The sequence below is a fragment of the Centroberyx affinis genome, unplaced genomic scaffold, assembly GCF_046629955.1.
Source record: "Centroberyx affinis isolate AG114_WGS23_722 - 3 ecotype Tasmania unplaced genomic scaffold, CSIRO-AGI_Caff_v1 ptg002285l_1, whole genome shotgun sequence".
Lineage (NCBI taxonomy): Eukaryota > Metazoa > Chordata > Actinopteri > Beryciformes > Berycidae > Centroberyx > Centroberyx affinis.
The window spans coordinates 160,134-183,785 of NW_027280562.1; the positions used below are offsets into that span (position 1 = coordinate 160,134).

At 45.0% G+C, this 23,652-nt stretch overlaps 1 protein-coding gene across 1 annotated transcript in view; it reads left to right on the forward strand.

Annotated features, from left to right (window-relative positions):
- Nucleotides 1–23,652, forward strand: part of lsamp (limbic system associated membrane protein) — a 166,162-nt gene that overhangs the window by 128,776 nt on the left and 13,734 nt on the right. Inside the window, exon 4 of the mRNA XM_071532930.1 lies at nt 9,761–9,886. Within this exon, the coding sequence (XP_071389031.1) occupies nt 9,761–9,886 (126 nt within the window). The remainder of the gene's footprint in view (nt 1–9,760; nt 9,887–23,652) is intronic.

The window sequence follows — 23,652 nt, forward strand, 5'->3', positions numbered from 1 at the left end:
GCATTTAGGTGTGTGTGTGTGCCTGAAGTAGATACTTTACCGTGAGTGTGAGCAGGCTTGTGCGAGTGTCGCCGGAGCATCGATCCCACTGCTCCTAAGTCATTAGCATGAGAGTGGCGACAGTCCATCAGCCAGGCCGCAGATTGAAATAAAAGACCCCTGGACCCGAGCTCAGGTTAGAAGTTAATGGCTGCTAACCAAGGAGTCTGCAGGTCTCCACTCTGGGGAGGGCGTCTGAATTGTTAATGGACACACACACACACACACACACTGCGCATGCACACACAGAGAAATACTCACTCGCACACTCCCCATTATGGCATGCACTTTAACTAATCTGGTGAAGAGCAGCAAATGGGGGCCAATCAGGTGGTATTGATCAGTTAGTGCTGATTGCTGGTTTGACTTCCACAGAACATGCTTCAGGGCCTTTAAGGATCAGGGGAGTGACGCTGAAAGGCCATCTGAATGCCACAATAAGTCAAGCTATAATTTGATAGGCCCTTCTGATGCCCGGCTGAACATTAAGACAGTATGCCGTTGCATGGATCGATATGATACTATCTAGCTTTATTAGTACGTAAAATTGAATTTAGATTTAATCAATACTCAGTCGGTATCTACATGTGAATAACCATGCGGAGTAATTGAACATCTGAAGTAACTGTTTTCATGGATAAGATACAGAATGATCAAAGTCTGGCTCAGGCGCAGCTCTAAAATATTAATTTGTTCAATCACACGAGCCGAGCTCATATACTGATGTCAAACTCTTCGATTTGGATTCAGCGATTATAATTTAGTTAGTTGAAAGTCTTTTTTTGTTCCATTTTAATACAGTTCAAGTCCTATGGTGATATTTTTACTAGCATTATAATGGATGTAATTATGAATAATGAATAATTATATGAATAATGAATGAATTGAAAAATTATAATCACTAGTTCGAGAGACGCCCTATTAAGACTGGAATAAGAATGAGAGGAACACGAGAAGCAAAAAAACGATTATTTGCGCAGCACCTTTCGGCGCGCGGCGGAGGGGCGCCGGACCTCTGCCGTGGATCAAGGACTAGACTAGATGGGGACTAGACTAGATGTAGCTTTAGGCGGAGGGTGGAGAGGTGATGGTGGCATCGGTTTGGGAGGAGGATAGTGAGGTGTTGGTGGAGGATAATGGGAAGTGGTGGGGTGCAGGAGGCACCTAGACTGAGCCGCATGGAGAGGCTGGGGGGGGAGCGCTGGTGATCTCCAGTAACCCGAGTCTAGACAAAGTGACATAATGAGGAATGGTATTTGGAACTAGAAGATCAAAGGGCAGAGAGTGGTATTAAACAGTTGAAGAAATGGAACCTGTAGCGGAAATGGCCGCCATTGCAGCCAAGAATCTATAACCTTGGAGTCAGCTTGTCTAGCCATCTTTGTTCCCCCCCCCCCCCCCCCCCCCCCCCCCCCATCCTCAGTATGATATCGTAAGCCTCTAAATCATCTGAGGTCTTGAATGCAAAATCTGCTTTGCCTGGTGTGTTTTTTTGGCAAGCCTTCCTCAGTTTGTGGATGCCAAGCTTAAAGTACAAAGCTATTGGTCCTGAGGAGGCAGTGGATTTACCTCCATTAGGCGAAGATAAGAATAACAGCTTATATGGAACATATAAACAGACACATTTTTCATAAGGGCAAGAGCTGCCATTAGTTGGTGTTACAAAAAAAAAACACCATCCGCTGCATTTTCCCTCCTCTGACCCTTTCCTGGCTGCCTGCGTCGAGCTTGTTAGCAAAAAAAAACAGCCACTACGCCTTTCTATCTCACTTCCCTCCTCTCCATTGTTTTTCCTCCTTCAGTGCAAACACCAATTAAATGTTCATGTGATTTACGAGCCGCTGCCCTCGCGCGCAACCCCGCGTCTGGAAAACACTCCTCATCGCCGACCGCGAAAAGATTTTAATTAATCACCTTTGTGTCCTCAAGTAGACCGCGGTCTAGATCGCGGGGACGGATGGAGGCAATGACGGGCCTCCGAATGTGCACAGTCCTCCTTAGAAAAAAAAAAAAAAAAAAACGACAGAGAAAGCTCCCTTTTTCTCCCTCGCTTCCACGAGCGCCTCCAGCAGGCCGTCCCATCTGTCTCTTATCCGCTCCTTCCTTTGAAAGCTTCACAGGCAGCTTGGATTTTAAAAGCACTGCCGCCGCTGAAGGCTACGATCGGGACGGAGGGAAGAGAGGCGGCGTCTTCTCCTTTCTCATCAACCTCTCTCATCTCCCCTCTCCTCTCCCCGCTCTTCCTCTGTTTTCCCAGCTGCCAGGAGTGAATAAAGGTGAGGAGGCGCCCACTGGCATCGCCATGCCACTCGAGCTCCTTCTACTGCAGCAGCAGCAGCAGCAGCAGCAGCATCAGCCCGGCTCTCAGAACTACGCATTCTCTTTCCTTTCAATTCTGCAGTGCCAGACAGAGAATAGTTAGAGTGTGTGTGTGTGTGTGTGTGTGTGTGTGTGTGTGTGTGTACGTCGCTGCAGAAAAAACACCCCGAGGTCTCTGATCAAACGAGATTGGTGCTGTTCTGTATTTTGTTTGTTGTGACGTGATGGCACAGGCAAAATTTGTGCATAAGTGGGTGTGTGTGTGTGTGTGTGTGTGTGTGTGTGTGAGAGTCTGCGTGTGTGTGTGTGTGTGTGCGCGTGCGTGCAGTAGCTCATGAAATGCAGATGTATCTTGTCGTTACATAAAGTCACACTGTCACTATGAATAATTGAAGGGATCAGGAGCGGATATCAACAATGAGTCACACAGTATGGGGACATATAAGTAGCTGTGGAAAACATACATACACGTAAATGGGTGTAAGTGTGTGTGTGTGTGTGTGTGTGACTCAGTGCTAAGAGCACCACCGACAGCTCAGCCACAAGGCTTAGCGTTAATCTAAAGAGATATTCTTTATCAACGCTGGCACATTGCAGACGTTCGGAGATGCAGCATGGCGATTACATTCGGCTCTTTTTTCCCTTTATGTAGCTCTTCTTTCCTTCGGCCTTTTTCCCCTCTTTAAAACTCCTTTCACTAAGCCATACCATGTGTCAGGGCATAATACGGCCTTTTTCACATTTTTCGTGGCAGATTTATAAAAGATTTCTGTGTGTGTGTGTGTGTGTGTGTGTGTGTGTGTGTGTGACTTTGTGTGTGTGTGTGTGTGCGTGTGCTTCGTCTCTTCCTCTAACCTCAAACGCCCCATTCCAGAGAAGGCCAGCTGGATTGATGGTGGTCTCTCCTTTTCAGCCCTTGAATGGTCAAGATTGCCTGACTGTCACTCTCTCAGTTTCTGCAATAACAGATTGCCTGGTTAGGTCAAGGTGCGTGAATGGAGAGGCAGGGAGAGGCAACACACACACACACACACACACACACACACACACAAATACAGGCGTCGTGAGTGAGCGAGGCACGGCGGGTGCTTGTTTTAGGCAACGTTATTCAATTTCAGAGTTGTCACAGCAGCTACTCTGGTGGCCAACCAGCTGGTTAGATTGTTCTTTTTTTTTGGGTCCTTTGAGGAAAAGTTTTTGGGCTGACCTTGTTTCACAGAAAGCAGGTAATTGGCAGCAAAGCTTCCGAACACTAAAAGCTAAAAGCTAAAGAGCCGCGAGTGCTTTCTCCTGATTATCTTCTAATGGTTTCAAATTAGCCGAGCATAATCGCCTGCCTCTTCTACACTCCCTGCTACATCACTCCTCCAAATGTCACATTGACAGCCAGTGGGGAGTAAATGTAAGAGGGAGCAAAGGGAGGCTAGAGATGAAAAAATTAATAAAATCACATACAGAGAGCTGGTGGCAGTATTAGTCGATTCATCGCCATGCAGTAGTTACACATGCTGCTTGAATAATCACTGTTCTGTGCTTATAAAACAGAGTTCTCCCTAACTCCAACACCCGCCCACAAAGCTGCATGTATCCGGTTGTTCAAACCGATCGGCTGCAGCGGGGCGAGGTAAGAGAATGAATTCCGCTGTCAAATACCAAAGCCTTACATTTGTTATTTCCCAGGTGCGCCTTAAAGAGTGGAATGGAGTTTGGCACGGTGATCCTTGAAGTGTAATGAACATTTTAGCTTCAATGTAAAGCAATCTGACAGAGTGCAGGTGGGAGAGGTTGCATCTTTTAACACCTGCTGCCTCCCCTGCTTCTGTTCAAAGGCTAATTTCATGCCCGATACGCACGTTTGAGTTTGTGCACTCATCGCGCATACATCAGAGGGGAGACTGCATGTGATCGCGAGAGATAAAGGGGAACGGAGAGGGGGGAAAACAAGAGAGTCAGAGAAAGAGGGAGGGTTCTGCAGAGATATCGCTGATAAACCCGCCGTCTTCGAGAACGAAATGGGCCCCTCGGGAATCAGTGCGTCCAAATTCAGACAGATAAACATCTACTCCATTGAAGAAAATCAGCAGATGGTTCAATTAGCGTCCGGTGGCGGATGCTGCTGTTGTGTGAAAACCCCGCAGCTCTAACGTTGGTGATTTTCATGTTTTAACTGTAAAATGAAGGCTGAAAAAGAATCGGCAAGTTCTTGGTCTTGTGATCCCTCTTTTCAAAACTCGATGGAAAAACTGAAAATTGCGTGGTCGTCAGTCTGAAAACAATTCTCTTAGAGGCTCTTAGATCCTGAAAAGTTGACATTTTGATGCAAGATGAAACAATGACTACATTCACAAACTCACAAAAATATGATTGTAATGCAATTAAGACAACAATGCGAGGAGATATATAAAGAAAACTGATTATGTTGTACTCTGATATTATTGGCAATTACAGAGACTGTTTCTTCAAGTGTGATCACGTGTACTTGGTGACCTGCCAGTTTTTGCTCATTTGAATACTCACAGTAACCGCATGTTCCTTGTAAATACATTATTAGGGGGAGGTGTCGCTCTATAGAATCATTTAAAAGGCTTAATCGCATTATTGTCTTCATTAGAGCGCTTGGCAGCAGTTGCATGTAAATGCCGCCATTGATGAAGGTGTGAAAGCGGTGATAGTAAGCCATGCAAGGATACAAGCTCAGTGTTTTCATTAGCATCCATTTCTCCCCGTAGCGGAGAACTTGTCACAAGGACTCAGGAACTGCCCATGGCGCTCTCTCTCTCTCTTTCTTTATCTTTCTCTCTCTGTGTGTCTCTCTCTCTATCTCTCTCTCTCTCTCTCTCTCTATGCGGGCACACATTTAACGCACAAACTCACAAACACAAACACATTCCTCCCTAATTACTCTCTGATTCTCTCTCTCTCTCTCTCTCTCTCTCTCTCTCTCTCTCTCTCTCTTTCTTTCTCTCTCCTCTCTTTCTTTGAAGTTTGAAATTAGAGTTGAAAGCAAGGTCAGTGTATTTATACCGTTTTCATCAGAGATTTATTATTTTTTGAGGAACTGGAAAACCAAACCACATTGAGATTGTTAGCTGGAGAGGACATGGTTTTTTTGTTTTGTTTTGTATTTTTTGTAGTGGGGGTAAAAAAAACAAAAAAAAACGATCAAACCCGAAGAAGAAAATAGTCCCATACAGCTCATGATAGTCAAATCACCGGCTATAATTCCATGAATGAAAATTAATTCTACTTTGGGGAGTCTATGAGAAAATGAAATTAAAAGTGAATAAATTAGGAAATAAATCATCACGGGTGTGTGGATGTGTGAGTGTGTATGTGTGTTGTGAGTATACACCTGCGTGCGTGCTTGTGTGCGTGTGTGTGTGTGTGTGTGTGTGTGTGTGTGTGTGTGTGTGCGCGCGCTACCCTATATGTGTGCCAATGCAGGTGTTTGTGCGTATACTGTAGTTCACCCAGGCCCGGCCATAGCGAAAACATTAGCGGAGAGTGCAGTGCATCTCTATGGAATTCAGCCGTCCCATGGCTGTGGAGGTAAAGTGCTTTTCAAAGAGCTGCCCTTTCCAACATTGTTCCTTGAAGGCTGACCTATGACTAAGATTACAATTCTCTCCTTTCTTCTGTCTCCCCTCCCTTCATCGCTGACAGCTGGACACCAGGAGCCGCGCGCCACGCCCGAGAGCTGAAATGTCGATACCACTCCTCCACTATTATGCCCTATCTCTCCTCTCCTCCTCTTTCCCCTCTCCTTCATTCTTCTCCTCTCCCCTCATCCCCTCTTTGCTTTGCTTTGTTCGTCTCCTCCCCTATCCACTTCTCTCCTCACCTCTCCGTTCCTTCTTCTCTGCTCTTCTCTTCTCTCCTCTCCTCTTCTCTCTTCTCTCTTCTCTCCTCTTCTCTTCTCTTCTCTTCTCTTCTTCTTCTTCTTCTTCTTCCATCGGCTCCCTTGTTAAGAGAAGTGACGGGGTTATCAGTCTGGGAGCAGTTGTTTCCTCTCCGACTCATTTTTATCTATGCTTCCTTGGATTAATGCTCCAGTCACACATCCTACTCAGCCAATCATGGTATTTGCAGGGCCTAGTTGTTTTTGAGAGAGAGAGAGAGAGAGAGAGAGAAAAAAAAAGAAAAGTCAATTGGATTCTTTGTCACCTCAATCTAGTGTACCGCCCCCCCACCTCCCGCCCCCCGCCCCACCACTCCTCCTCCCTCCATCTACCCATATCTGGAAAACACATCTTCATTTTGGTCATTTGACTCCAGCAATAACTCTGTATGGCTTCATTTAAAATGCTGTTTGGCACGATCGTGGCTGTGTTGTCAGTTGGTATTAGAGAGATGGGTTACTTCAGCAGCAGAGAGCAGGGATGTTTTCTGTATCTGTGTGTGTGTGTGTGTGTGTGTGAGAGAGAGAGAGAGAGAGAGAGAGATAGAGGGAGAGAGAGAGAGAGAGAGCAAGATGTTGGTGGGGGAGGCCGTTAGTGATGCCGTACAGAGACAAAGCCTCAATAATAACCTTGCCGGAGAAACAATCTGAGAGAGACAAACACTGAAGTATTGCTTCTAAGAAAATACGGTCAGATATGGAGGAACAGCGGCAGCTTTTTTTTATTCCGCCATGACAAGTCCTATCAGATTTAAATATCGCATGAATCCACACACAAGCTTGTTTTCACAACTGTGTCTGCAGCTAGATATGATCCTCGGGACACTTGCGAGGCTGTGCCGTGTAGCTTTTTTCCATGTGCGCTTTTGTTGTTCTGAATGTATTGTTCGCTATACGTTCAGCTTAACACCGGCCTAGCTGATCCTCCAAGGCACGGGCTGATTGTTGCGTTTGGCAGGCATTAATAGCAAAACTGAATAAAGGAAGATTAAATAAATGGAAGGGGATTTGTATATAAATGAAAGAACAAAAACAGATTAAACAGAGAATAAAGGAAAGAGGACATCAAGGAGTATCCCATGCATAATATACACACAATGATGCATAACATAAAATTTCCTCAGATGCCACCTCATAACACTGACTGTCTATCTTCTATAACAGGTTCAGCAAATGATTGAGATTACATGCACAAGTTGTAAATAACCCTGTTTAGCACGTGTCCTGAGAGCGTGTTTTTCTCTACCGCAAAGGCCAAGAGGGGCAGTTGCAGGTTGAGAGGTTCACCCACATTCTATTTATATAATCACCTCTGGGAGCTGACCAGTGAGCTGCTGGTTAAACTCACTCTCTGTGGTAGAAGTAAACACATCCCGCATTTACATCAGGAGTTCAGTTCGGCCCACCATGCTTGGTAGAATGGAAGATCAGAGACCGGAAACAGACCTGACTGCGAGAAGAAGCCATAAGCCCGGCTGGCATGAATGACTCCAGCAACAGGAGTACAACTACATTCTTTATAGTAGGGCCACTGAGTCACTTTAATGGAGCAGTTGGGGTTTAAGTGCCCTGTTTATGGACAAATTGACAACAGTTGTTAAGGGCTGGGAGAGCGTATCACCTCCTCCACTTAGACCTTCCAGACCGGCCCGGGGACTCAAACTGGCAACCCACCTTGCCTCTGTAACCTTCTGGCTGGTTTTAAGATGGCCATCAGCCATCTTAAAAGCAGTTACTAATTAGTTTCTGCTCATGCTGTTGGTAATAAAACTGCAGAGAGATGATGGAATTCCTCATTTAAAATGCTGATTCTGGCAAAAATGTCTGTATATCATTTTTTCAATCTACTGTACTTACAGATTTGATTTAAAGGAAATGATATAGCAGTGATCTGACTGCAAAAAGCAGTAACTGTAATCCATTAAAAACACATATCCAATTACAGATACCTTCAAATGAACAGGCGATTCTGGCTTTAGATAATAACAACACATACTTTGACAAACTTATCATGGTCAGGGATTGTCATCATTTGCTGAATAATAAATCTGAGAGTAATGTGTTCAGATTATAGTCTAGCCTGTCATTTATTGTGTGCAACACCGCCTACGGCTTTGAAAGCAATATTAAGCTATAGGATAGTGCAGGATAGTGGCAGGTTTACATTGCAGCAAAGGCAGAGACAGGGAAGTGAGGCAGATAGCTGCTTGTGTATTTTTTGGCTGACTGATGGTGAACCGGTATCTTAGGAGATCACTTATAAAACGATTATGAATGACAAACACACATGAGACACACACACACACATACACACACACCTCGAATTAGAACCGAAAATCCACTTATCATTTATAGCAGCTGAATGAAAAATGAAAGTTCTACTTTTTCATTTGCCCGCATTATGCCGCATGTTCCCATATTCATCATATTCCAAAGTCATTGATCATTATTTATAATTCTGGTCTCATATCTGCATATGTGATACCTTATCCCGCCGATCCACCCGCAGTTTGTGGAAACACAGTGATATATGCCCTCTACATCCGCCATGATTGATTGCATCTTAGCTGCTGACTCGCTTTAAAACAGAATGTACCTTGCCTTCTTAATTCACCTGAGTTGTTTTTGCTGGAGTAAAGACTTATCTCTCTCTCTCTCTCTCTCTCTCTCTCTCTCTCTCTCTCTCTCTCTCTCTCTCTCTGCCTGTCTAAGTTTCTGTTTATTTGTTTGTTTGTGTGGGAGTGGGAGCAGTAGGAGTGAGGCGTAAATGGCGATCGCAAGCCAGCACAATTATTAAACACTGAACATCCGTATCCCACCCACACACACAGACACACACACACGCAGACGCACACACACATGCACACACATTCCTCATTTCACCTTTAAATGTTGATTCATAGATTAAAGCCTAGTTTTCCAAAACTATGAGTCAGAGCTAAAAAACGGTAGCAAGCTTCTTGCGGTTCCCTATATGACAAGAGAAGCAATCTGTTTTCATGAGCTCAGGTCCCGGGGCAAGAGATTAAACTGCTCGTTTGGGTCCCGGGCTGAAAAAGTTTAAGAACCTCTGAGGGCTGAAGCAGCAGGAAGAAATTTGGTTCTCTAAAAAGCTTTTCTGAACTTTTACTTAGGGGATCAGGGGTTAGTAGGGTTTTGCATTTAACTTATTGTTATAGCCAAGAGTTCCATAAATATGTGGCAGGGCATGTTAAGGAAGCAATAGCAGCCGGCATGGCAGAGCAGCAGTGGTGCTAATGGAACAGTATGACTGCTCAATTTGTAGACAGAGTTTTCTATTTCGTTGTATTTTAAAGAAAGATGAATGAAATGTTTTCTGTTTTCCAAGTTACTGAAAAAAGTACCAAAAAAAAGTTGACCCCATCCCCAGGCAGTTGGGGTCAATGTGTACGAGAGCTGAAGAGTGTAATTCCAAAACTGCACTTTGCTATATACACATAAGCAATGGTGATCCTGACCTTGATGTTTCCCTCGTCCCTCTAGTTCCAGCCAACATCTACAAGGTGTCAGAAGACATCACAGTGAATGAGGGCAGCAACGTGACACTCAGCTGTTTGGCCAGCGGCAGGCCGGATCCAGCCATCACCTGGCGGCTGCTCAACCCCTCAGGTAAGACTCAACCAATCGCTTCTCATTGTCATTTGTGTCACTCTCGCTGTCTGGCCAATGGCACGCCAGGTCCATGCGTCATCTGCTGACTGCTCAGCCCACGAGGTAAGAAGCGAAGGGATCAGGACGCCTGTGGCAAATTACGTCACACTTTGATCCAAGTGTAAGTTATAGTATTGTCTGTTGTCACCATTATGTGTCTAGACCATGCAGCCTTTAAAAAACAGTTTTGCTGAGTCAACTGTTGCACCTGTGGGTGCTTGTTATTCCAATGGGAAGAGCTTGAAGGCTCTCATTACGGCGGCAACGATTATTTTGGTATGGTTTTTCGATGAAGCGATTACTCACACAATTATTTTCTTTGTTTTATCAGTCATGACAAAAAGAAAAATGAATCAAGCAGCTGTATTGAGTCCTCTTGTATCTGAGGAGCAGGTGATACTCTCTGTCAAGGCTTCTGCTAACTAAGGAGAAAGTCATCTATACACCTTTGTTGCTAGGAAAAAGGGAAGAAAAAACTATAATTGTATTATTATTGTATTATTGCAGAACAATATTGTCTTATTCTAAATGGCATTTAACTGTGGGATTGTTCCTTAACATTGTGTATTTGAGTGTTTTCCTTAATTGAAAATTAGAAAATACTCTTCAAATAACTATTAATTTAATGCAAAGACAATCATAGATTATGGATATATGGTTAAGTTTTATGAAAACATTTTGTGTGGAGATGGGAGCTCTCAGTTAACATTATCCTCTAACATTAATCATAATTAACTAACCATGAGAAGCCAGAGCTACATGTTTACTTCTCAATTATTTATTTTCACATATTTAGGTCTGTAGTCAAGCTACTCCACTATTGATAGCCAGGTAGTTTAAATACTCGCTGACTACTATCTGGTTCAGGTGTGGCTCCAGGATGCTTTGGTTTTAAATATGGATGTAACGATGCTGTGCTGATGCTAGGCATCGTGTTTTGCAGATGTTTCACTCTGCTGTATTGCTGGCTTTAGAGTTGAAATATTCCCAGACCTTGTTATGAAACTCGCGGTCTATATTTCTTCTCATGGGTGGAGCTGTAGGTCTTCTTTGCCTCTCTACTGCACAATCAGCTAGTCATTTGAAGCAGTGCTGCCACCTAGCGCTTCCTGCACACATTGCATCATTGACCGTTAAGACTTCATCTTTCAAGCAACGCGTCTTGATAAAAATCCACGTTGACAAATTTGCATAACCGATTACGCTGACTGATCGTTGCAGCCCTAGTTCTCATGTAAGACACAGGCATGATGATGTATGGGCATGCCATCCAGGATTCAGGAAAACAACAAATGCGCAGGTAGCTCTGTGTCGGTAATTAGGTAGAACTCAGATGCCGGAAATATTGTTGCTTTCGGATTTAATTCGAGTTTCAGGAAGAAAGAACAATGTCCCCTACTGCGTGATAAGCTTCTAGTGTGATGGATGAGATGATCAAGTAGACAGCATCTCAGGTTGATAACAGCCCCGCGCTGATTGAAAGTCATTTTGTTTGCGTGTCTTTATCAATTACTGTGTCAGTTTATCAGTGTTCCAGACATGTTTCCCCAAATGCATCTGTTTTCTACACCTGGCAGCTGAACAACTTGGATAGGTGTATTTCCCTCTTTTGTCTGGTTGAGTTAAAGAAGAGTGATTTGTACAGCCTAATCCTGTGAGCCATATGGAACTGACTGGCTGCTGTTCAGACCTGCGGTGCAAAGTGAAAAGCTCCTTTTCATATTTTTCGCTGCAAAAACTGAAGAGGAGCCCTCGAGGTCCAGATGGCTCACAAAGTTAGGTAAAGCCTCCTAAGTTTAAAACACACAGAACAAAAGGAAAGAACGTGTAGCTCAATAGAGGGTTTTCAGGCTGCAACGGCCTGAGCTTTACTGACTACGCCTCTGCAAGTTTGGTACATTTTCCTCCATAAGGTAGCTTTTCTTTTCATTTCTTTGCTCTGTCTTTTTTTGTGTGTGTGTGTGTGTTTGAGGAAAGAGTGGGCAGACCTCCCTCCACAAATCTTTGTTCTTTCCTGAGACGGCGTGAACGGTGAGAAGGGGGAAACTGGTGCGATGGAGGAAAATCCTGTCAGCGTCCTGGCAGGATTGGATCCTTACAAGCCGGCGCAGGCACATGTGGCTCCCGAGATGGGGGTCCCACACCATTTGCGGACACTGGCGCCGTTGTTGTTTTGTTTGCTGTTGTTTTGTAGGTGCCCCCGCCCCCCCACCACCCCCCACCAGAAACCATTCTTTTAACCCAGTCACAGAGAGCGTGGGGGACTGCTGGGAGAGATAATGATGTCTGGCAGCCTGTGGTCTCCCTGCCTCACACCCTCGCCTGCCTGGGCGGTATCGCCGCTCCGCTTGGCTAGCCGGGCTCACAACTTATTGCTGGGACACACACTCGCATGGAGCCCCATGCATATTCATATCCTTATGCGTGACTTTGGGCACATATCGCTGTGCACGAACACATGTGCAGACAAAGGCACTCACACACACACACACATCCTTGTACTTCTATCCTTAGGAAGCCCTCCGCTAACTACAGTATTCCCTCATCCCTAACCCCTAACCTTAACCCGCACCACGACATGCCTCACATTAACCCTTAACCTAACCTTAACCTACTCCTAATTCTTATATTAACCCTAAAACCAAGCCCTAACCCTGAAATAGCCCCTTGAAGAAGTGAGAAATGGCCAAAATGACCTCACTTCACTCTGAATGTCGAAAACTCAAGCTGGCTCTCGCAAGGATAGAGGTACAAGAGCACACACACACACGCGCATGCCTGCACACACACACACACACACACACACACACACAAAATCCTCTTCAAAATGAGGGCACTCCACAGTATCCTCTTCAAGCCATATGAGACAACACACCTGCAGATTAACGACAGCCACACCTGCTGGTCATTAGCAAGGCCCACAGAAAATAGATGCCGGTCTCCATGGCGACATGCAGTTTGTTCAACCTGGAAGTCCTCTCTGCAGCAAGGTAACTTTAAGTTGTTCAATTAGAAATGATTTAGTAAAAACCAATTTTCAAAACCTGACTGAAGAACAAAGTCGCTGCCTTATGTTTGAAAAATAGTGTTCATATTATTCCACTTTACTGTAGGAAGAGCCTGAGTGGCATTTTGAGCTGTTCAATCAAAGTGCACTTTGCTTCCATAGGACTAGCTGCAGGAGCTGCCGCTATCAGCAAACAGAAGCCTACCTCCTGTATGTACAGCTCTCAAAAACCTAGCAGAAACTACTGTCGATTTACCTACCAGTACTGTTTCCATTTCTGTCATTTCAGCTGCGTATGTATCTTAAAACATTGCCTTCTCTTTGTTGCTGTTGGTCAGCTCACAAAAAGTGGTCATATGCATTCCACTAAAACGCTGAACTTTTTTCTTTTAGAATGCACTCCACTCTGTCTAAAAATAGGCCTTCCTTTCTTTTCTTTTTTTTCCAAAGCGGCCACTTTCCATCCACCTTCAGGCCACCTCCCATTAACTTTAATGTAAAAAAGGTGCTGGTAGTTTGAAAAAAGCGTGCAAAGTGTTAGCACTAATATGGCAATATGGCATCTTAATGATTTCTCCCCTTTGAATACTGTCAATATCCAATCAGGCGGCTTTGAGAACACCTGCAGGTTAGTGACAATCACACTGGCTGGTCATGGCAGCGATAACAGGCCCACAGGATATAGACTGTTCTCACCTCTGAGACACTGTACTGTGTGTCCTCCAGTGCTGCTGAGCCTATACATTAGTCTCTGTACAGTAGCTGTAAAACAAATGAGACCTGTAGAAACAGGTAATGCATTATATTATGCGATGTAATTACATTTTCTACAAAACTCCAAAGCCAGCCTCTGCCAAAAAACAGGCTAAAGGAGCAAGTGAGAAACTGTTTGCTTTAAATCAAACCAACGAAGCCGTAAAACTGTAGACTACAACAAACCAAACTGACAAACAGACTATAACACTGACAAACAGACTATAACAACCCAGAAAGTCGTCAAACTTCACACCGTAACAAGTCGGCTCTGGAATGTGTCTATTGTAAAGTTTTGTCAGGAAAACTTCTTTTCTCAGGGGCTTGGAAGAAAAACCTGCAGCACTCTCCTGCAGCTCTAATGACTTGAGTGACAGATGATGCCTCCGACGCCGGAGTCGAATGTTTTCAGCCAACTGTCTCAATCGGTAGTCCGTCATAGGATTTGTTTATGTGATAGTTAATAGCAGGGATTCTCAAGGTGCCCACATTGATTACGGCTGTCATCTGTTTCCTGCGGGGCCACCCAGGCTGAAACCGCTCTCTTCTCGGCTCTCTGCAGTCTTTTCTTTTTTCTCTCTGCCGTCGTTGTCACCATCGGTTGGTCATCAGGAAGATAATTAGATTATAATTGCCACGTTCGTTTGTTTAATGACAGGTGGACAGACAGAATGGAAGGCTGCATAGATGGCTAGATAGAGCGAAGGAACATTTTCAATGCCCGGAATATACTGTATATGCACATATTAGACGGCATCAGATATACTGTTTGTGTTTGTCATTGAGACAAAAAGTCAAGCAGAGTTATTGCTCACGCATCATTTGGCTTGGTTTGTAATTGATGCATGGCGGGGCTGAATGGAATGAATTTTCCAGGGGTCTGAAAACATATTGCCGGTGAATGTCTGAGGCAGGGATTTTTGAACCTGCTCCGTCAACACTTTCTGAGAGGCATCAGATGGAATGAGGAATACTGAGACTTAGTCAAGATTTCAGCCCTTTGAGCCTGATCTGAGACGACGACGAGGCAGGCGAAGGATTCTGCACTCTGAGCAGGGAAGGGGACTTATATCGGCATGACAAACAAGGTGCTCGCGTTGACATGGTACATGCACCAGTTCAATTCAAAGAACAATCACATATAATATAATAGCCTGAATTGAAATTATTTCTTTCATATACACTGAATGTACAAAATAGAAGGGACCCTTTTGCGGATGTTGAGTTCCAGTACCATTTACTCAATCCACATCTCAATTGTCTCAAAGCTTCAAAATCCCTTTTCTAACTCGTCTGCTTCTCTTTATCTACCTCTCCTCCTTTGTGATTGGTATAGATTTAATAAGGGGAATCAGTGAGGGATAATGGCTTTTACCTGGATTCATTTCATCAGTGTGCTTCATAACAAGAGTAAGAATCCTTAATATTTTTGCTCTTTCTGTGTAAATATATATATACTGTAGATATTAGGGATTGGAAACTTCTAGTGATACCATGGCAACTTGTTTCAATGCCTTCTCAGTTGATCATTATTTTATAACCAGCCCAGAATCCACAGGACAAACAACCCGGCAAATGCACCGGGTGCCTCATGAAACAGGTTGAATAGGTTTCTTTGACCACAGTCACTGAAGCCGGCAAATGATGTAAAACTTTGAAGATGTGAGGCTGACATATAGTGCATGATATTGTGCACGGTAGCAGTGTGACATCTATTATACCTCCAAGTGTGAGACGGTGGGGATAGGCAGCATCCCATCTTGTAGTTCTTGTACTTTTTTATCAAAACACTTTTTGTTCAGCCTCGGTGTGGGCGCCGCTGTGGATATTGATTGAATAGCTCATTGCTTGGACTTGTGAGGCGCATGATCAATAGAGCGTAGAGGGGAGGAGAGGTGAAGGAATAGTCAGCAGGACAGGAGGAATGGAACGGGAGAGAGAGGAGAGGAGGGGAGGAAATCAGGAGGTGGGTGAGGAGAGGTGTTGTGCATATGTGTGTTTGTGTGCACGAAGCCAAATGTCTGCCTTGTGTATGCGTGTGTGTGCGACATGCAATCGCTGAGACCTGCACACATGTTGGTGTTGATATGTCTAGCTGGCTGGTTCCCAGCTGGAGTCCACCCCTATTTTTACTCCCCCAGCATAGCCGCTAAAGGGCAGAGACGGGGGCTCCCGGGTGGTGTTTGGCCGGGAGAATGGGGGCCCCCCACCGAGCACGATGAGGGGGGAAATGGAGCCACTGGTCAAGCAAGGAATCCTTCACTGCACGCCTCTGGCACCACCAAAATAGAAGTCAGGCAAGCATGAAAAATACATGCCTCCTGGCACCTGCTGGTATTACACGCCACAATGCTGCAAAGGAGAACCCACACGGAGATAGGAGGAGGAGGAAGTGGCGGAAGTTATACTAGCCTTGGGAAAAGGAGGGAAGGAAGGTAGAAAGAAAGAAAGAAAGAAAGAAAGAAAGAGGGAAAGAGGGAGATACAGACAGGAGACGGGGAGAGAAAGGACAGAGACTGGTGTTTTAGTATGCAAATGGCCAGTTTCATTAGATGTGCAATCATTCTTATCATTAGTTATAGTAACTCCAGTGGTTAATTAATGTTCAATTATGCATTCGAGGTCCTCTCACCTCTCTGGTGTAATAGAGTTTGTCAGTCATTTAGCGCTGCAGGGAGGACGACCACAGCGAACCTCCGATCCACTCAAGCACAGACACACACATCTGGACAATCTGTTGAGAGCTTTCTATAAAACTGGGCCATGATGCTTTAAAATCAAGTTGTGAAGCACCGGCTTGTTTACGACGCTGCTCGCTGGCAGCAGGACGGCCCGGCGGTCAGAGAGACCGTCCCGTAACCGAAAAGTCACAGGTTTGATTTCCTCAACAGCTAATGTGTATCCATCCAAGGTGGAAGTAGCTAGTTATATTTATTCCTGTTACTGTAAGTAACAGCAGTAATTTTACTTTAAGTATATTTTTGCTGAAGTGTTGTCCTTAGCTACACTGTAAATCACATCAAGTACAAATTTTGTGGCTCCCCACAAGAAGCAGAAAATGGACCAATTTTGGCCAAAATTGGCCAATTGTGGAGCCATTCACAGTGAACAGTCAGTCAGCAGAGGAGAGAAGAGTAATCCATCTTTACTTTGTGCACTTTATTTTGAAATTTCCAGATTTTCCAATTAAAAGAATCTAGTTTGGATTCTACCCTCTCATTTTACAATTGCATGGAAAAGATCTCATGTACGTAAAATAACTGAGTAACTTTTACACCATTTTTACACCAGTACTTTTACATCTACTTAAGTAATACTCCAGCAAGGTAGCAGTACTTCTACTTGCGTGGGATGGTTTAGTACTCTATCCACCGCTGGTATGCATCAGCAGCCGTGTGTCCTGTCCCAGCATCCTTGAGTAAGACACCGCACCTCTACCCGCCCTGCTCGCCGCACGTCGCCCTGGAAAAGCCCGTAAGCCGTAAACTATGAATCTACCGCAGCGGTTTCATTGCAACAAAGACATCTGTCCAAATGAATTGATTTGGACCGCGGCCCACATTCCCATGCTATATGATCCAGTGGAATATTGAAGCCATAACCCTTTTATAACAGTGCTTGGCAGGGCGGCCTTTCAGAGGTTTGACGCTGAGTGCCCTTGACATCCCTCCTACGCCACCCTCCGGAGTGTCGGCCATGCTCCAAGACTCGTGCTCCCCGGGACTGTCACCTTGTCTGGAAGCCTCGCTCTCCCGCTCTCCCTCCCTCTCTGCGGCTCGTCGTCTATCCGTCTTCGACTGTCTCTCTGTCTTCCTCTACCTCATTTGCGCTCTCTCTGCCTTCCCCTCTTTCCATCATTCTCCCATCTCTTCCTTCAGCAGAGTATGACAGCCACTTCAGTGTCCTCTCTGCACCTCTCTCTCTCAGTCTGGGGAGAGACATGGAGCTCGGGAGCAGCACTCAACACATGCACGCACACGCACGCACACACACACACACACACACATCTCTGTCTCTCAGTGGGAGTGGAGCAGGGCAGTGGAGATGCATAGCTACCTCCGTAGTGTAACTCCTATGTAACAGGAGTGGGTGAGCAGATTAGGCAGGAGGCACACACACACACACACACACAGACATACACACATATCATTGTGTGGCAAGCTGTCAGTGACAGAGAGTGGCTGACAACTCTGCTGATTGTGGGGGTGAAGTGTAAGGCGGTGACAGGTCCTTGTCAGTGCAGCTCAGGTCAAGCCTCCAGCTCCATGTCTCAGCTGTGTGTGTGTGTGTGTGTGCGTGCACATGAAGGACTTGAACACGCTCTTGGGGGGAGAAGACAGCTGCTCATCTGTCTCTCTGCAGGTCTCAGATCTGCTGACTGTCAATGTTCACTTGTTTGTTTACAATCAGCGCCATCAGCAGCTGGTCTGAAATCAGTCTGCTGTCACGCGCTGCACATAACATCTTGTGCACAGCTTGCCCTGTATCTGCCCGGCCTCATTAGATCTCGTCACCGCTGGGCTGGCAAACGCTGGAACTCACACTTGTTTAAAGTCACCACTGTACAGGGCCTCAGCACTTTTTTTTTAAAGTCTATAAGCACTTTTTCTAAAGCCCAGAACTACAAAAACCCCTCAGGGAGGCAGTAGCCTGAAGGAGAAGGGAGCCTGTGATCAGAAGGTTTCTGGTTTGAATCCCCACACAGGCGGAAGAGAATGAGGCAGGCTCTTCCCTCCCTAATTACTTACTCTTGACATGCCCTTGAGCAAGGCACTTAGCCCTGCACTGCTGCAGTGGAGCTGTTAAGTGGCCAGCAGTGGAGCACTGTGGTTGTACTGGGCAGTATAGCTCTCCTTAACCAGGCCATTGTTATAATAATAAAGTTTTCACAGTTAACCTGCCATGATATATAACGGTTAAACAAACATTAGTGTCGCCTCTTTATAGCCAGCTTTTCAAAACTTAAACAAAATGATGCACAACATAAAAGCATGTTTTCTACTTCATGCATTGCTTATTCAGTGGTTGCCGCTGCTTTAACAGGTCATTATAAAACAGTTCTACCGGTGTGACACGGGGCAATGTCAGCTGTCAGTTACAGTAAAGACAAATGGAGATGTGTATTTGCTGGAGGCGAGTGATTTACAGGCGGCTTTCCCGGCACCGTGTTCAGTAACAAAATCAAACTGATAGAGTCATGGTCATCTGGAGTGATGAGTGTGCTTGACAAGACAGAGCCTTGGCCTGCTGTCACCACATCTCTTTAATCACACGCAGCACACACACACACTCTCACACTCACACACACACATATGCACAACTTGAAATGCTGTCAACCCCATCTCTTTCAGCACACACACACACGCGCACACACACACATATGCCCAACTTGTCGCCACGCTATAGAGATGTAGTCATGAGTTTGTCTCATTGTTAGCCTCCCTAAGGCACCGTGTGTTCACTCACATGCCAATCTCTCTGCTCTGCTCTGAGGATGTTGTCATGTAGCAGAGCCTTCTCACACTCTCTCTGTGTGTGTGTGTGTGTGTCTGCATGCACACGTGTGTTTGCGTGCGTGTGTGTGTGACAAAGGGAAAGAAAAGGAGTGTGACAGACATAGAAAGGGTGACAGAGTGAGTAGCGATACTCTGTGCCTGACCTTGCTATCCTTGCTTAACACAAAGCCTCCTCTCCCAAGGCAAAAACAAGCCTATTGAATCTATCCAGACAGTAATGAGAAGTCTTCCCGCAACAATAGGCTAGATCCCTTTATCTGACGAGTGTAAGAAAAAGCAGACAACCTGACTCCCCCCCCCCTTTTGGGATTTCTATCACTAAAACCTATTCTGTCTTATCAACAATTAATCTCCTCTTAAAGCCTCGGTCTTGAATGGGACAAACAACAAACATTGCAGGGCTACGTACGATGTGCGGCCGCACGGGGAAGCACCGCACCGACGCCGACCCGGAGCACAAGGAGAAAAAGGGTATGAGTCAGTGAAGGAGAAGGAGCGAGTCAGAAAATGAGATTGAGAGAGGAATGACAGCGTTCGGAAAAAACAGACGGCCGCAGCAGCGCTCCGCTGTGCGTGTCGCTTGCCTCGGCTCAGGAAGCGGCAAATAAACAGCCGTCTTGTTTTTTGGCTGCAACACCTGTGTCGTTTCTGCACCGCCAGCAGCAGCGGCGGCGGCAAATGGCTTGTGAACAGGAGTGGAAGTTCTCCTTTTGTCCTCAGACTCCCGGAAAGACGCCGTGCATGTAGGATTCTCTCCTCGGATATATATTGCCGCCAAGCGTAATAGGACATTAGAATTCAAGCGATAAAACACGGCCATTGCCATTAACAAGAGTAGTCCCGCAACGATGCTCATTGCAAAGGATTTAAGAGGTTTCAGGTCACAATTTTCCCCCAAAAATTCTTTTAATTCCTCCTTGGTGGGCTGAGAAGTGATTTTTTTTTCCTAAACCGTCACAGAGGAGAAATGCGAAGGATGCATTTTTAGTGCCGTGAAAGGAATTTTAGGCATTTACAACCAATACCTGACACATTAAAATAGCAAGTAAGTAATGGGGCATTTAACTTTGAGCGCAGTATCCCATTAAGATAGTGGAATTTGGCCCTATAGATAGATGCAGTATTTACATATTGTTTGGTTTTGGGAACTAACTGTCAATAAAAGCCCAAGTATGATACAGATTCTTTCAGTGTTTGAGCCCAGTCATTTATTCATTATCTCTACAGTGAGGAATGTGTTGATGAGAAGAGTAACTTGGTAATTATGTATTGACCCATCATTTAAATCACACTGGCTCCTGACAGGAAGATAGCCGCCATGTGGCATCGTTAGATAAAGCCAGGGCCGACTGTTCAAACATGAATGCAGGCACACGCGCGCACACACACACACACACACACACGTACACACACACCGGAAGGGAGAAGGGAGAAGTTGGTATGTTCACGTATACACACACACACACACACACACACCGGCACACGTCCTGTCACACTCATGTAGACAAAAGAAAATAAATGTCGCAGGGTCTTTTATGCTACTCGACTCTGAAGTTTCCCAAATCAGCTGCTTAACATAAATTAGCATTTGCAAAATAAATGTAATGTTTCGCACCGTGCTAAAGTGATGCCAATGAATGATGCATGAGGATATGCAAAAGAGCATCATTCAGTTGCCTACTGAAGTTGCCGGTTCGTGATTTACAGCCCTCACCCCCTCCGCCTCCTCCCTCCCTCTCCTCCCCTCTCTCTCCTGGGGGAGGTGGGGTGGCAGCATGCGCACACGTATGGGTCTGTGTGTGTTCACGCCGCCGCCCTGCCGCCCCGCCGCCGTCTCTCACTCCTACAGAGTTGTTTAATTGACATGGAGAACTTGTAGTTGTTCACGCAAACTTCAAATTGCCAGCGCAATGCAAATCAGTATCCAGCAGGCATTTGTAGGAGTGTGCCGCTTCCAGACCCCTTTCTCTCTCTTCCCAGCTCCCCTCCAGAAGCCTGCTGCTGCATATCCCAAAGGCTGCAGGGCTTTCTAAAGTACAATGTGTTGAAAAATACAGCAATTATATGCATTGTCTTTTCAGCACGGCCAGCGCCAGGCTACATGACAAATTAGAGAATGGCAGAAAACCAAAATTGAGCTTCCAGTCCAAGTAAGGGGTGAAAGGCGGTTTTAAACTTTTCATGAAAAACAAATGCTCAGCGTAATGTCACAGCTCAGCTATAGGCATCTTTTATGCAACTTCCACATTCTAAACATTCACAAGCTCTTGACACTTTCTTTTGCAGCGATTCCATCTAGTTTACAGTGGAACTTCATAAGCTTTGAAATAGTAATGGCTCGGAGCCAAGCTGGCTGAAGCGCTTCATTTACCATCACTATTTAGCTGTAAGGAGCTGTAATGTAACTTATCATGACTGAATTATTTGCAGATGCTGCCCGTACGTCTCGATTTTGACATGGTTTCCATTTACGTTTTTTAGTGGAGCAGAATGAAGAGTTTCCTCTGCAGTAGCATGAACCTCTGACAGTCGAAGAATTGCATTTCAACAGCCATAAAAACAAGGAACCAGCTGTTTTCAGGCACCAAGCATCTCACCAAAGGCAATTTAATGCTTAGTTTAGGATTTTAGATTGGATAATATACTCAAGTAAGCATTTGAGTAGGTTCATTCCAAAATGAGGTATGCAGCCCCTAGAAAAGTGACACCTACTCTTGAAAAATTATTGCTAGCACTAAATTAAGAGAAAAATTCCAGCACTTCATTTGGTTGAGAAAATGCAAACTATATCCAACTGATAACAAAGAGTAGATCTTCTATATTTTAGAGATATTTGAGAGGAGGAGGCTTCACCTGGTGAGACTCCATAGTTCACCGGTCTAGAACACCTCCTGTGACCACGGGTTTCTATTCCAGTTGTTATGCTTCCACAGTATAAAATAGACATAGTGTTTCACTGTCTATTCCCACTGTGTTCCTCAGTGTGAATTCTATTGTTAGAGTAGCTCAAGGCTACTGACACTTTTCTGCCCCCACTCCAAGTATACCAAGACAAAAAGCTGGAGAAACATACTTCATGGAGAAGGAAGGAAGAAAAGAAGAAGGAAGTGTAGTGGAGTGTGACAGGCCTTGAACTTTGACCTGTATTCATAGGTGGAAGAAGCAGTGTGTGTGTGTGTGTGAGAGAGAGAGAGAGAGAGAGAGAAAGAGAGAGAGTGTGTGTGTGTGAGAGAGAGAGAGAGAGAGAAGAATGAGAAAGAGGCAGAAGTTTTAGGTGCCAGAAAAAGTCTTCACTGAGTCAGAGAGGTGCAAAGTCAAAAGTGCAAAGTGAAAAAGGTGCACACAGGTGCCTACACACCCATGCAAACACACACACTCACACACTCCAAAACACATACTTAACACTGCTTTTACCACCTTTGCAAGTTATCTGCTGGTGAGTCACATTCACATGCATCCATCTATCTGTCTATCTGTCCATCTGTCCATCTGTCTTTCTATCTGTCTATCTGTCCATCTGTCTTTCTATCTGTCTATCTGTCCATCTGTCTTTCTATCTGTCTGTCTATCTTTCTATCTGTCTATCTGTCTTTCTATCTATCTGTCTATCTGTATTTCTATCTGCCTTTCTATCTGCCTATCTGTCCATCTGTCTATCTGCCCATCTATCTGTCCATCTGTCTTTCTGTCTATGTGTCCATCTATCTGTCCATCTGTCTTTCTGTCTGTGTCCATCTGTCTTTCTATCTATCTGTTCATCTGTTTTTCTATCTGTCCATCTTTCTTTCTGTCTGCCTGTCTATCTATCTATCTGTCCATCTGTCCATCTCTCTATCTGTCTATCTGTCCATCAGTCTACAGTATCTCTGTCTACATTCCCAGTCTTCACACATTAACTGATTTAGGATGAAAATGAACTGCGAACTGATGCAGAATCCTTGTCCTCCCACTACTTCATCTACTGTCTCTCTCTCTCTCTCTCTCCCCCTCCCTCCCTTCCCCCGTCCAGATTAGCATAGTAATGTGATGTAATAATATAATGCAATGCCAGGCTTCATGGGGCTTTTCTAATGTGCACACTCTGAATCAGTCACCGCTCTCGGTGTCCCTTGGGAACATCAAGGAAATGTGACTTCCGCCCCTGATCCACACACACACACACACACACACACACACACACACACGCTTCACACTTACATTACGCCTACACACACATACACACACACGTGGGCACATGTGCGCACGCATGCAGAGGGGCACACACACTTTCTAATCAATTCCCCCTAGACAAGATTAACCAATCTATCTTCATTACTTTCCATTAACTAGGTCACATGTGAAGCGTACAGTGCATGGGGAGGAAGCGGTATTCTCATGTGGATGCGAACAAAGACGTGTGAAACACTCCGTATTGTAATTGATTGTTTCCATAGACAATAAATCAGGTC